At 49.7% G+C, this 13,353-nt stretch overlaps 1 protein-coding gene across 1 annotated transcript in view; it reads left to right on the forward strand.

Moving 5' to 3' along the window:
* Positions 1-1,108, forward strand: part of MALRD1 (MAM and LDL receptor class A domain containing 1) — a 53,528-nt gene extending 52,420 nt beyond the window's left edge. The window contains exon 29 of the mRNA XM_078612631.1: positions 105-1,108. Coding sequence (XP_078468757.1) covers positions 105-293 — 189 coding nt within the window. The 3' untranslated portion in view covers positions 294-1,108. The remainder of the gene's footprint in view (positions 1-104) is intronic.
* Positions 1,109-13,353: the final 12,245 nt, after the last annotated feature.

A 13,353-nucleotide genomic window follows, 5' to 3' on the forward strand; every position in this document is an offset into this window, starting at 1 on the left:
ACAGCGGGGCAGGGCCGCGGCTCTCCCCGAGGTGCCCGTTCGACGCTTCGCAGACTTTGAATACTAACGTCATGACGGTCCGGTTTGTTTGTTTGTTCCGGCAGGCCCGATCACGGCGGCGCGGCACGCAGCCCTCGTCCTTCTGCAACCCGCTCTATCGCCGCCACTCAGACCCGACAGTGGGCACGGTCCCCGTGGGCCTGCCCGCGACGTCCCGTGGGCGGCCCGACCGCTATGCGCAGCTTTGCACGCTGCGCCAGGTCGGGTGGCCTCACGGGGAGTCCCACCTCTAGCTGGGGAGGAGTCCGGTTGCCACCTTGTCCGAGTTTTCCCAGGGTCGTCCTCTTTTAATTTGTTTTTTTTTTGGTTCAGGTAGCTGCTGTCCTGGGAAATGTGGAAGTCTTCTCGGGACATTTTTAATGACGTCCCTTGGTTGTGTTTTTTTTTTGTTTGAGCCATTTGCGAAATAATGAACCACCCATTACATTCAGTCCTCTCACGCTTCCGGGTGTTGTGAGATGTTTTCCTTCTCCATGCTGCGTCCTGGTACTCTAGGCAACCCCTCGTCTCAGCGTGGCGTCTTCCTGACGCCATCGGTGCTCCCCTCGTCTTGTCTCCACCCTCGGAGTTAGGTTAAGGGGTTGGGTTTATGTGTCTGGTTAAGCGCTCTGGTTAAGGCGTCTGGTTAAGCGGTCAGGTTAAACGGTCAGGTGAAGGGGTTAGGTTAAGGGGTCGGGTTAAGTGGTCGGTTTAAGTGGTCAGGTTAAGTGGTCATGTTAAGGGGTCAGGTTCGGGGTCAAGTTAAGGGGTCGGGCACGCCTTTGCGAGACCACGCACGCAGATGTAGGGTTGAAGGAGACCATTGTTGGTGTAGATGTGAGTGACGCCCACTGGAGCTGAGATGTGAGCAAGGCCCACTGGAGTTGAGATGTGAGTGAGGCCTACTGGAGTTGAGATGTGAGTGAGGCCCACTGGAGTTGAGATGTGAGTGAGGCCCAGTGGAGTTGAGATGTGAGTGAGGCCCACTGTAGTTGAGATGTGAGTGAGGCCCACTGGAGTTGAGATGTGAGTGAGGCCCACTGGAGTTGAGATGTGAGTGAGGCCCACTGGAGTTGAGATGTGAGTGAGGCCCACTGGAGTTGAGATGTGAGTGAGGCCCACTGGAGTTGAGATGTGAGTGAGGCCCACTGGAGTTGAGATGTGAGTGAGGCCCACTGGAGTTGAGATGTGAGCGAGGCCCACTGGAGTTGAGATGTGAGTGAGGCCCACTGGAGCTGAGATGTGAGTGAGGCCCACTGGAGTTGAGATGTGAGTGAGGCTCACTGGAGCTGAGATGTGAGTGAGGCCCACTGGAGTTGAGATGTGAGTGAGGCCCACTGGAGTTGAGATGTGAGTGAGGCCCACTGGAGTTGAGATGTGAGTGAGGCCCACTGGAGTTGAGATGTGAGTGAGGCCCACTGGAGTTGAGATGTGAGTGAGGCCCACTGGAGCTGAGATGTGAGTGAGGCCCACTGGAGTTGAGATGGGAGTGAGGCCCACTGGAGCTGCGATGTGAGTGAGGCCCACTGGAGTTGAGATGTGAGTGAGGCCCACTGGAGTTGAGATGTGAGGGAGGCCCACTGGAGTTGAGATGTGAGTGAGGCCCACTGGAGTTGAGATGTGAGTGAGGCCCACTGGAGCTGAGATGTGAGTGAGGCCCACTGGAGTTGAGATGTGAGTGAGGCTCACTGGAGCTGAGATGTGAGTGAGGCCCACTGGAGCTGAGATGTGAGGCCCACTGGAGTTGAGATGTGAGTGAGGCCCACTGGAGTTGAGATGTGAGTGAGGCCCACTGGAGTTGGGATGTGAGGCCCACTGGAGTTGAGATGTGAGTGAGGCTCACTGGAGTTGAGATGTGAGGCCCACTGGAGTTGAGATGTGAGTGAGGCCCACTGGAGTTGAGATGTGAGTGAGGCCCACTGGAGTTGAGATGTGAGTGAGGCCCACTGGAGTTGAGATGTGAGTGAGGCCCACTGGAGTTGAGATGTGAGGGAGGCCCACTGGAGTTGAGATGTGAACAAGGCCCACTGGAGCTGAGATGTGAGTGAGGCCCACTGGAGTTGAGATGTGAGTGAGGCTCACTGGAGCTGAGATGTGAGTGAGGCCCACCGGAGCTGAGATGTGAGGCCCACTGGAGCTGAGATGTGAGTGAGGCCCACTGGAGTTGAGATGTGAGTGAGGCCCACTGGAGCTGAGATGTGAGTGAGGCCCACTGGAGTTGAGATGTGAGTGAGGCCCACTGGAGTTGAGATGTGAGTGAGGCCAACTGGAGCTGAGATGTGAGTGAGGCCCACTAGAGCTGAGATGTGAGTGAGGCCCACTGGAGTTGAGATGTGAGCGAGGCCCACTGGAGTTGAGATGTGAGTGAGGCCCACTGGAGTTGAGATGTGAGTGAGGCCCACTGGAGTTGAGATGTGAGTGAGGCCCACTGGAGTTGAGATGTGAGTGAGGCCCACTGGAGTTGAGATGTGAGTGAGGCCCACTGGAGTTGAGATGGGAGGGAGACCCACTGGAGTTGAGATGTGAGTGAGGCCCACTGGAGCTGAGATGTGAGTGAGGCCCACTGGAGTTGAGATGTGAGTGAGGCCCACTGGAGTTGAGATGTGAGTGAGGCCCACTGGAGTTGAGATGTGAGGGAGGCCCACTGGAGTTGAGATGTGAACAAGGCCCACTGGAGCTGAGATGTGAGTGAGGCCCACTGGAGTTGAGATGTGAGTGAGGCCCACTGGAGTTGAGATGTGAATGAGGCCCACTGGAGTTGAGATGTGAGGGAGGCCCACTGGAGCTGAGATGTGAGTGAGGCCCACTGGAGTTGAGATGTGAGTGAGGTCCACTGGAGCTGAGATGTGAGTGAGGCCCACTGGAGCTGAGATGTGAGTGAGGCCCACTGGAGTTGAGATGTGAGGGAGACCCACTGGAGTTGAGATGTGAGTGAGGCCCACTGGAGCTGAGATGTGAGTGAGGCCCACTGGAGTTGAGATGTGAGTGAGGCCCACTGGAGTTGAGATGTGAGTGAGGCCCACTGGAGTTGAGATGTGAGGGAGGCCCACTGGAGTTATGATGTGAACAAGGCCCACTGGAGCTGAGATGTGAGTGAGGCCCACTGGAGTTGAGATGTGAGTGAGGCCCACTGGAGTTGAGATGTGAGTGAGGCCCACTGGAGTTGAGATGTGAGGGAGGCCCACTGGAGCTGAGATGTGAGTGAGGCCCACTGGAGCTGAGATGTGAGTGAGGCCCACTGGAGTTGAGATGTGAGTGATGCCCACTGGAGCTGAGATGTGAGTGAGGCCCACTGGAGTTGAGATGTGAGTGAGGCCCACTGGAGTTGAGATGTGAGTGAGGCCCACTGGAGCTGAGATGTGAGTGAGGCCCACTGGAGCTGAGATGTGAGTGAGGCCCACTGGAGTTGAGATGTGAGTGAGGCTCACTGGAGCTGAGATGTGAGTGAGGCCCACTGGAGCTGAGATGTGAGACCCACTGGAGTTGAGATGTGAGTGAGGCCCAGTGGAGTTGAGATGTGAGTGAGGCCCACCGGAGATGAGTGGAACAACTGTTTAGAAAAAAAGTGTTTATATTCAGTGATTGTTTTTATTTCAAAAAAAGAAACAGTTTATGATCGAATTAAAGTCATAAAAAACGTGTGTTTTTTTACTCATACACGACATCAATATTCCCCGACCAACGGAAATGAATAATACGGGGGTACATGTGTATAGTACGTGTCGTTTATTTCTGATTTATTTAGTTCCAAAAATTGGCACAACAGGCAATGACGTTAAATACACTTAGTTCTGTAGTTGTTCTCTCTCTTTTTTTATCTGGATCTGTGCACGAGCACTGGAAGTAATAATTCGGAATGCAGAGCCTCCGCCTCCTAATGCGAAACAGAAGGGCAGCGAGCGATTGCTGCACTCAGCGTGGTCTCCTTTGCATTCTACTATCCGGACAGAGATCAACCGCGAAGCTCAAGAGTCACGCGTCCCAGCAAATAGGACCATCACATCGTGCGAACCAGCAAAGGCTTGGGTGTTTCAAGTTAATTTTGTCGAACCAGGCATGAACTCGGGACGGCAGGAAGAGTCTCGTTTGCAAGGCTGACTCCAGGGGTATCAGTCTGCTGTCAGGAGAGTGCGATGATTGCTGTATAATCCCAATCGAGTAATCTGCGGTGTAATTTTGGAATTAGGAAAATGTGGACACCTGGCGCCGGCACAGACGGTAATGACGTCAGGGGGTCTTCAAAGTCCACCGTGAAGCCGACGGCGGCGCATAGTATAGCCCCGGTTATTACACACCGCAGGAATAACCGGGGCCGCCGCCGGGTTCGGACCACGGACCTCTGTGGCAGTCGGCGAACGCGCCACCGCGAGGCCGCATTGCCACCAGCCGAGTGCCTCAATTCAAAATCCTACCACAGCATGCCCCCCCCCCCCCACTGTACCACAGGGGGGGCGGGGGGGGCAAGGGATCCCCCTGTCTTATAGGCTCCGACGCGCCTGGTCCAAGTCCATATAAATATTAATTACAGTGAAACTCCCGTTATCCGTATACTGATTATATTATCCGTGTCCTCGAAACGATTGGCTCGATATCCTGAAACCGCGGTGGCGAGATGTTAACTCCCTCACCTGGTATGCAGGAGGTTGTGGGTTTGAATCCAACCCTGACGCCTGTTGTATATTTGTGGTTTGCGTGTCTCTCTCTCACCGTGGTCGCGTGGATTTTTCACTGGGCCCTTCGGTTTCCCCCCCTCCACATTTAGACTCAACGTGCGTCCACGTGATAAGCCACTTCGTTGGGCTATCATTTGTGGCCAGCTCGCTTCTGGAAAAGAGCTACGTAGCTCAGTTGGCCTTACCTGGTCAAATAAAACTTTTTTAGTTTCTAAAATAATAATTGTTTAGTTTGCGATTACTGTTATGTTCAGAGCGACTGCACGGTGAAGAGGAGTTGATCCTATTACCCGCGTTCATCCGCACTTCACCGCTCGGATGACCTCGCAAAACAGGGAAGGTCCCGTCGTGCCGCCTCATGGCAGCCCGGGTTGAAGAGTTAAATCCCATTGTACGGAGCAATCTTCAGCAGCTCCTCCGTCCCTTATAACGCCACTGGGAGTCCACATCCAGTCGCGGGCCCGTTCCATCGTTGACGAGGGTGAAACGGCGGAGAGTGGTTGGGATGTCCCCCCCAGAGAGACGCGAGCATTATTTTCCCAGAAGTCCATCGTCCCGACTCGGGTTCCCCACCCGTAAGGTAATTTGGCACAGAGAGTGCATGTCCATATCAGATGGCGTCAAACTATTTCAATTTGCGTCATTGCGTAGAACATACGTGGCAACAACATGCGTAAGCAGGAAATACGTCTCGTTTATAGATCTGCCTCGTAATAACACAACCCATCAGCTCCACGGCTTCTTCTAGAAGTCCGTGATTCCAGCAGCATTGATTAAGTCCATATTTTTGTTGTTTTTGCTTGTACCGGGATCAGTGCTGCCGAAAGTCACGCACTTCCAGAAGGCCGTGGGGGGATGGTTTGTGTTGGTGTTGGGGAGGGGGAAACCCCTTTATCTTTTTTTACGCGGATATATGAAGGGAGGCGGCGGATTGCCTACTCGGCGCTGTTTTTGACGCCGGGGATGCCGTGTCTCGCGAGTGCAACAACACGTTCCCCCTGTCATCCGTATGTCGTTAGATTCAAAGGGCAGAGGTGGGGGCAACTCGCGTCCAGACAGGAGGAGAGAGAGAGAGGAAATTAACCACGAGTAGCAGGCCAGGCGCCCCCCCCCTCCCCCAAGCTAAGCGACAACTGAACGCAGTTGGGGAGAAGCATGAGCGAGCAGACGTGACCCAGCTGCTGCGTCTTGTGACACTGACAATTACAGCACAGGCGATGCGACAGACGCGTGTTGTGTCCCCCCCCGCAGAACAAACAAATAGACCCCTGTTTGTGTTTGAAATATAGGACTGTTGGGGAAAGTAAGCGCTGTTGGCGAGCACCTATTAAGACCAACGCAGCGCACGCCGGTGCGTTGTGGCCTCAGTACGATACGTACACCGGAGTCACCCTTTGATGTTTACACACGACAATAGGTCCACATTTAAGTAGACCTAGGGGATGCCCAGGATTGGTTCAAATACATATCACTGTTATTGGTCGTGGGTGAGAATGGAACTCGGGCCGCTGGGTTTGTAGCGCAGTTGCGCGAACGACAACGGCCGTTCTCCAGGCTCGGTGCACCTTGAGGCCACGTGGTGGGTCAAAGGCTCGCCGGCAGGAGGTCACGGGACAGACCTAAGTATCCACTGTGCCAACACATATACAAATATCCCCCCGTATAGCCTCAGCAGACTGTGGGGGCGAGTGATGTGAACGAGCACACGCACATACGCACACGAGCTCTTTTATTAATTGTTGTACAGCATTCTGTATAGCAGAGCAGAATGAGAAAGGTTTTGCAAGTGAAGTCTGTACTCTGGTCTGTTTTTTTTATGATTGTAAATCTTTTGGAGGAATGTTTGATTAATTATTCTACATTTTAAGCCAAAATATCCGCAAACGTGATTCGTGGTTCTAGATTTGAAGCTTTCGTGACTGCAAGGATTCATATTCTTAGGTTTTTTCGGTAAAGTCACGTAGGTAAAAAATAAAAATATTAAAAGTAAAATAAATAATCTTACTTTTTGGAGCTTTCGTGACTGCAGGAATTATTCTTTGGTTCTTTCGGTTAAGTCACGTCTAAAGATAAAATAATAAATTAAAATAGTAACATTTGTGTTGCAATCGAAACGTCGCTATTATTTTAATTTATTATTTTATTTTTAGACGTGACTTAACCGAAAGAACCAAAGAGTAAAATAAATAAATGAATGTGATTCGTGGTGGTGATCACCGGAAGTGTGCTCTGCCTGGGTTTGTTTTTGGTTGTTCTGGTGGGGCTAAATATTCACCTCGGTCCATTGGCGCGCTAAACAGCTGATGTGGTAATTCTGTTCCCTCTCTAAAATAAAATAAAAAGTAACCTACAACTAAAAAAAACTTTGGCACTAGAATATTGAGCAGATTTCGAGCACACGATTAAAATCGGAACTGCAGTGCCATGACTTTGGAATGGAATAAACGATTTCATAAGCATTCATTTGTTTAAACAACCAAACTCTCTCTCTCTCTCTCGATCGGGTTTCAAGCCCTTTGGTGGTCATCAGCAGGAAATGTATTTTCAACAGAATGCTGCAAATGTTGCATGCAGGAGCGGTCCTTTAAAACCATACAGCCCGCCCATTAGGGCGAGCACTACGTACATATGGATGTTGATTTTACAGAGTATTGTCGGTAACGACACACACACATATACAACTAATCTAACAACAAGTATAACCCGTAAAAAACAAAGTTTTTCACTATAAATCCTTTATATGCGTGGCGGCTAGAGTCCTCTCGTCCTCTGGCTTGAGATGGCTGCCACCTATGGGTCAGATGATTGCATTGCACCATTAAGCAATTGGTAATTAAATATTATATTTTTGTCCTAAAAAGTGTAACATTTTGGAAAAAAAATTTCACGAACATTAATTGTCACGCACAACGAGTCTGTGTGGAAAATGTCAGCTCGATTGGATCACGGGAAGTGGGTTAAAAAACGACCGAAAGATTTGCACGGTCGTAAGCAAGCAAGCGAACTTAATATAAAGGATTTAAAAAATTAACCCGTAAAAACAAAGTTTTTCACTATAAATCCTTTATATGCGTGGCATCGGGGCGACCAGAGTCCTCTCATCCTCTGGCTTGAGATGGCTGCCACCTGTGGGTCAGATGATTGTCTGCCAGCATTAAGCAATTGGTAATTAAATATTTAAATTTTCTTCCCTAAACAGTGTAAAATTTGGGAAAAAATTTTCAAGAAAATTAATTGTCACGCACAACGAGTCTGTGTGCAAAATGTCAGCTCAATTGGATCACGGGAAGTGGGTTAAAAAACGACCGAAAGATTTTCACGGTCGTAAGCAAGCAAGCACGCAAGCACGCAAGCAAGCAAGCAAGTGAACTTAATATAAAGGATTTAAAAATGAATATCTGCGTAAATTACTTTTCTCCCATCCATCAACCAAAGGAGTCTTCTGTGACCCAGCATTTCATAACGGCGCCTGCTTCAAATCGGCAAACTCTGGACCGAGAATTCCAGTGTTCTCCGAATGTCGTGGGATTTGGCGAGCGGTGGTGGCGTGAGATGAGCGGGCGTGCGTGCCGCATGGCTCGCCACAGTGCCGATCATCTGGGCTGCTTTAAAGCGAGCCGGGACCCCCGGACCCTTGTTAGAGGGACAGCTTGCGGAGGGGTGGGTGTGGGGCTGTGGTTTCAAGCGTATGCTCCGTCGCCACTGGCTGTCTGTCATGTGCCGACGATGGGCCACTTCAAAGCGACATTATACTGGTGAAGCATTCGCGGTTTTCAAACGTTTTGTGGTGGCGCCGTCATTCTCCCATTAGTGGTTGGGTCTGCCCACAATCGATCTTCATTCTCCCGTTCGTGGTTGGGTCTGCTCACATTCGCTCTTCATTCTCCCGTTCGTGGTTGGGTCTGCCCAGTGCCCACACTCGCTCTTCCGTACTCCTACGTCCAGCCCTCCCCATGCTTTATTTTGGGTTTCATACTGAGCTGCAGTGGTTTTTTCGAAAATACCACCAGCTGTTTGCAAGCAGAGAGCTTATGCATATTATTATTTTATTTAATAATTTCCGTGTTTTGGTATGTGTTTTTTTTTAACTCGAGCGGCCTGCTGGCAAATGTGCCTCGAAATTGGATAAATTCTTGGTTGCAGCTGGAATACAATGTTTTCGTAGGGAATTACCCAAAGCGTGCAATTTTCTATACAGTGCGCATTTAAGATCCAATGGTACTTTTGCAAAATTAGAGACGACCAACGATTACCAGAATATCAATTAAGGCGCCGAATCTGTACCCACAGTTGAAATTGTAAAAAAAAAGAAACATGGGTTTTAAGGATTACCCTGTAACGTCCTTATCTCAGAACAGTTGTCCAACTCCTCTTGCTGGCCTTGATGACATCTTGATATTGGCCAAGGCTCGCTTCATCTCCGCTCGTAATAGTGGTTCGTGGCAACTGAAGCTGTCATGAGCCTCTGCTAAGTCGACTCAGCCCAAAAGGAGTGCTTTAGCTGGTACTGTGTGATCAGCATTGGAGATCAATAGCAGCCGAGGACTCGTATTGACCTCACCGGCCCTTTGTGAGCAGTGGCAACTTTAATAGGTGCTCGCTAAAATCTCTTAAGATAGCACGGGGCTAAATATATCTCTGTGTGTGTGTGCTTGCGTATCATGCAATGCAATAATAATAATAAATCAGCAATTTGCAAAAATACATCATGAACATCACTTCATTCTCATTTGCCTATGCACAAGGTAATTCACTGAAACCGAGCAAACCCGTCACTGACATAAATACAGGTGGTGAGCGGTGGTGGCAACGGTGGTTCGTGCACTGCGCGGTGAGCTGGGACATTCGAGTTCAATTATCCGCCACGACGAACATCAGGGGCGAGTGACGTCTGCAATCAGTCATGGGTTTGCGTCCTCCACCGACCCGCACTGAGCATCAGGAGGTTAAATGTGGTCACACAACCCCCATGACCGACACGGTTGCGTGAGACGTCGCTCGAGAAAGGCTATTATTTAAAATGTACAATCGTCGTAAAATCTGCCCCCCCCCCCCCCTTTCAAGAGATAACTCCTACGTTTGATAACCAGTGCTGTAATGGCAAAAACATTGCCCATCTTTGTCACGTGTAAAATCCCTGGCTGCTATGGACAAGCCTAGAACCGTAATGAATGTAAAGCAGAGGAATATCGCGTATTAAATTAACTGTTAAATACACAAATTGCCCGTGTGTGTTTGTGGTTTTGTGTGTGACGTGTGAGAAGTTCAGGTGTAGTAGCGCTAACATGACACTGGGACGGGCATCGGAGAGTGGTCTCCATGTGATGGCGACGGAGGGGAAGACCTAAGAGCAGATGTTGGGAGACTCAGGATGGATGTTGGGAGACTCAGGATGGATGTTGGGAGACTCAGGATGGATGTTGGGTGACTCAGGATGGATGTTGGGTGACTCAGGATGGATGTTGGGAGACTCAGGATGGATGTTGGGAGACTCAGGATGGATGTTGGGAGACTCAGGATGGATGTTGGGAGAGTGTCAGGATGGATGTTGGGAGACTCAGGTTGGATGTTGGGTGACTCAGGATGGATGTTGGGAGAGCAGCCGAACCAGCCTGTATGCAAGTTGAATTTCTTTCGCACACTGCACGTAAAGCCAACCGTGCTATAATTATAATCAGAGCCTGCACCCGGGGCACGAGGCGGCAACCCAGCAGAAGCAACAGCAGCAGGGGGAGAAGGAGGAACAGGACAATACGTGTTTGTACGCCCAGGTCACAGCAAAGAAAATAACCAACAACACTACAACATCGGCTGGCCTGCAATCACACGCCAGAGAGCTGCACAACACGACTGTGAAAACCAACGCAGCACAAAGCCCCTCGCACCCCTGTTAGTTGAGGGCAACGATAACCTCTTTACGGCACATTTACGAGTAATACAGCAAGCAGCTAAACTAAACCGTTGAAACTTAATTTTTGTATTTTAACAGGTAAGGCCAATTGAGCGATATAGCTATTGGCCACGTGGCTTATCGTGTGGACATGGAGAACAGCCAAATACTCTTAACGCTGTTTCTAAACGTGGAGGGGAAAACCGGAGGACCCGGAGAAAATTCCACGCGACCACGGTGAGAAAGAGAGAACGTACAAACTCCAAATATACAGCAGGCGCCAAAGTCGGGATCGAACCCACTCCCTTCTGCATACCAGGCGAGGCAGTTGATATTTCGCCAAGTGGCTCTCTTTAGTGGGTATGCTGGTTAAGGTCAGTGGTGTAGCGTGGTTGGCACGAGCCCACGTGCGTAGAATGATAATGGGCGCCCGTGTCCAATGTCCTCGCCTTTCGTAGCCGGGTTCTTGGGGCCCTCTCCGGACCGAGGGCTATCGGCGCAGTTGCATCGCCTGCACACTCGGGAGCCGATTCAAAATGATTCAAAATCATTAAGCAGGACATGACGGACTGTAAAGTGGACTTGGATGAGGCTCAGAACAGCAATGAGTGGAGGCAGAGGCTCACGTAGGTGAGAAAACAAATCCAGAAAGAATAAGCGCGGGAGAAAAGCACGTAACAATTGTCACGGATGTCAACTTTCGGTCAGCATTTCCTAAACTCCTGCAGTCCTGGCGACGGACCACGCTCCATCTTTCAGCGTTCACCAATTAACTCCTCGTTAAAACACTAACGAACTCGTTCCACGTGGCACGTCCGCGTCAATAAAGCCGAATCACATTAAGATTGAGAAGTCGGGTGTGTGTGCGTGTGCGTGTGCGCACGTTTTCCGTGTGAGCGCGCGCGCGCACGTGTTCCACGCGAATGCAGACGGCGTTAATTGCGTAACAATCATCGGGCGGTGGAGGGCGTGGACCGAGTTAATTAGTATTTGGAATTTGTGAGTACATTTGGTAAACGCGGCGCTTCGCGAGGATTGGAGTTTAGGAGATGCTGCAATAGGGGATGGCGAGCTGCTGGTAACAGGACGACCTCGATTGGATCGCTGGTGGCGAGGGCTGGGTTGGGGGATAGAATGGGCAAGGGGGCCGGAGGGAGAGTATTCCTGGGTCGAGTGAAACTCCTTGTATTTATCCGACATGCCAATTAAGCACCCTTCCAATTTATCTCGCAGAATATCATTATCTGTGGATAGATTCTTGCTCAATCACATATACTTCCCATGAACTATATTCTTCTTATTTGCATTTTCCGGACAATGAGAGCCACCCATAAAATTTATTCAGCTATTTGGGGAGGAGTCACGCAGAAGAAGTGGTCTGTCGAAAGTGCTACACTCACTCGTCCTATATTACGCATTTAGCAGCGGGATAACATGAGTAACCCAGAGCTGGTGGAAGATTAATCCAATAATCGGAGATGGAGCAATGAGCGTGGCTCGTGTACAAGGTGCAAGGTGGATTGTGACAACGCTAAACCGTGAGACGAGTCGACGGATTGTTGGAGAGAGGCCTTCATCCAGCAGTGGACGGATCATGGATCATGATGGTGATCTGAAAATGTTTAAGGACGATAGGAATCTAACCTATATAATTAATTTTTTGTCTGTCTGTCTATCTGTGTGTCTGTCTGTCTGTCCGTCTGCGTACGCTTGCTTGCGGGGGATTTGGCTCTCGGACCGTGGGGTTCGCCGAGATTAAATTTTGCCGTTGCGCACGCCCCCGGCCCCGCGTCTCTAAACTTTAAATCGGTCCGATTATCGATTTAGTACCATTTCTCTTTTTATTTATTTATTTACGTTTGCCGACCGGCACGTGACAAAGCACGCCGATGCGCATGCGCGAAGGCGGTTGCCCCTGGCAACAGGCGGTTGCCCCTGGCAACGGGCAGCAATGCCGTCACTGCGGGGTGGACGCCATTTTTAATTCCCGTTAAAAATATGCACACGCATTAACACGCGACGCTGAGGTAAATTCATCAAAGTTTCACATCCTCTTCACTCCCCCCCCCACCCCAATGTGTGCAATTACTATTATAGGGTCGGTAATCATAGCAGGTACCACCAGTCACTATGCACTGCTGTAGTCATAGCAGGTACCACCTCAGTCGGTATACACTGCTGTAGTGATAGTAGATACTGCTATCGAGTTGGTAGATACTGCTATATAGAGTTAGTAGATACTAAAACAGTCAGTATATACCACTACAGTCAGTCAATACTGTTATAGTCAGTATATACTACTATACAGTCAGTACATATTAGCACGGGGAGTAGCTACTAGAGTCAGTAGATACTATTATAGAGTGAGTAGATACTGCTATAGAGTTAGTACTTACTACTATAGTCAGTGGATACTACTATAGAGTCAGCAGATACTATACAGTTAGTCATTACTACTACGATGGTCAGTAGTTACTACAGTCACTAAATACTACTATACAGTCAGTGGCTACTACTGGCTCAGTAGATACTACGGTACAGTCAGTAGATACTACTACAGAGTCAATCGATACTACTTCCTCTGTTGTATGTAAGGTGTGTAGGTATATATACCTACGAGGGGTAAAGATATTTTTGAGGGGGGCGGTCCACAATTTTCGGAAACCTTTTACATCAACTATTTACCCCACACTTTCTACAACTTTTTGGACTTGTGCAAGCCTGTTATATATTTGTTGGTGGAGAAATGTA

This window comes from Lampetra planeri, chromosome 1, assembly GCF_965212315.1.
Source record: "Lampetra planeri chromosome 1, kcLamPlan1.2.h2, whole genome shotgun sequence".
NCBI classification, from domain to species: Eukaryota; Metazoa; Chordata; class Hyperoartia; order Petromyzontiformes; family Petromyzontidae; genus Lampetra; species Lampetra planeri.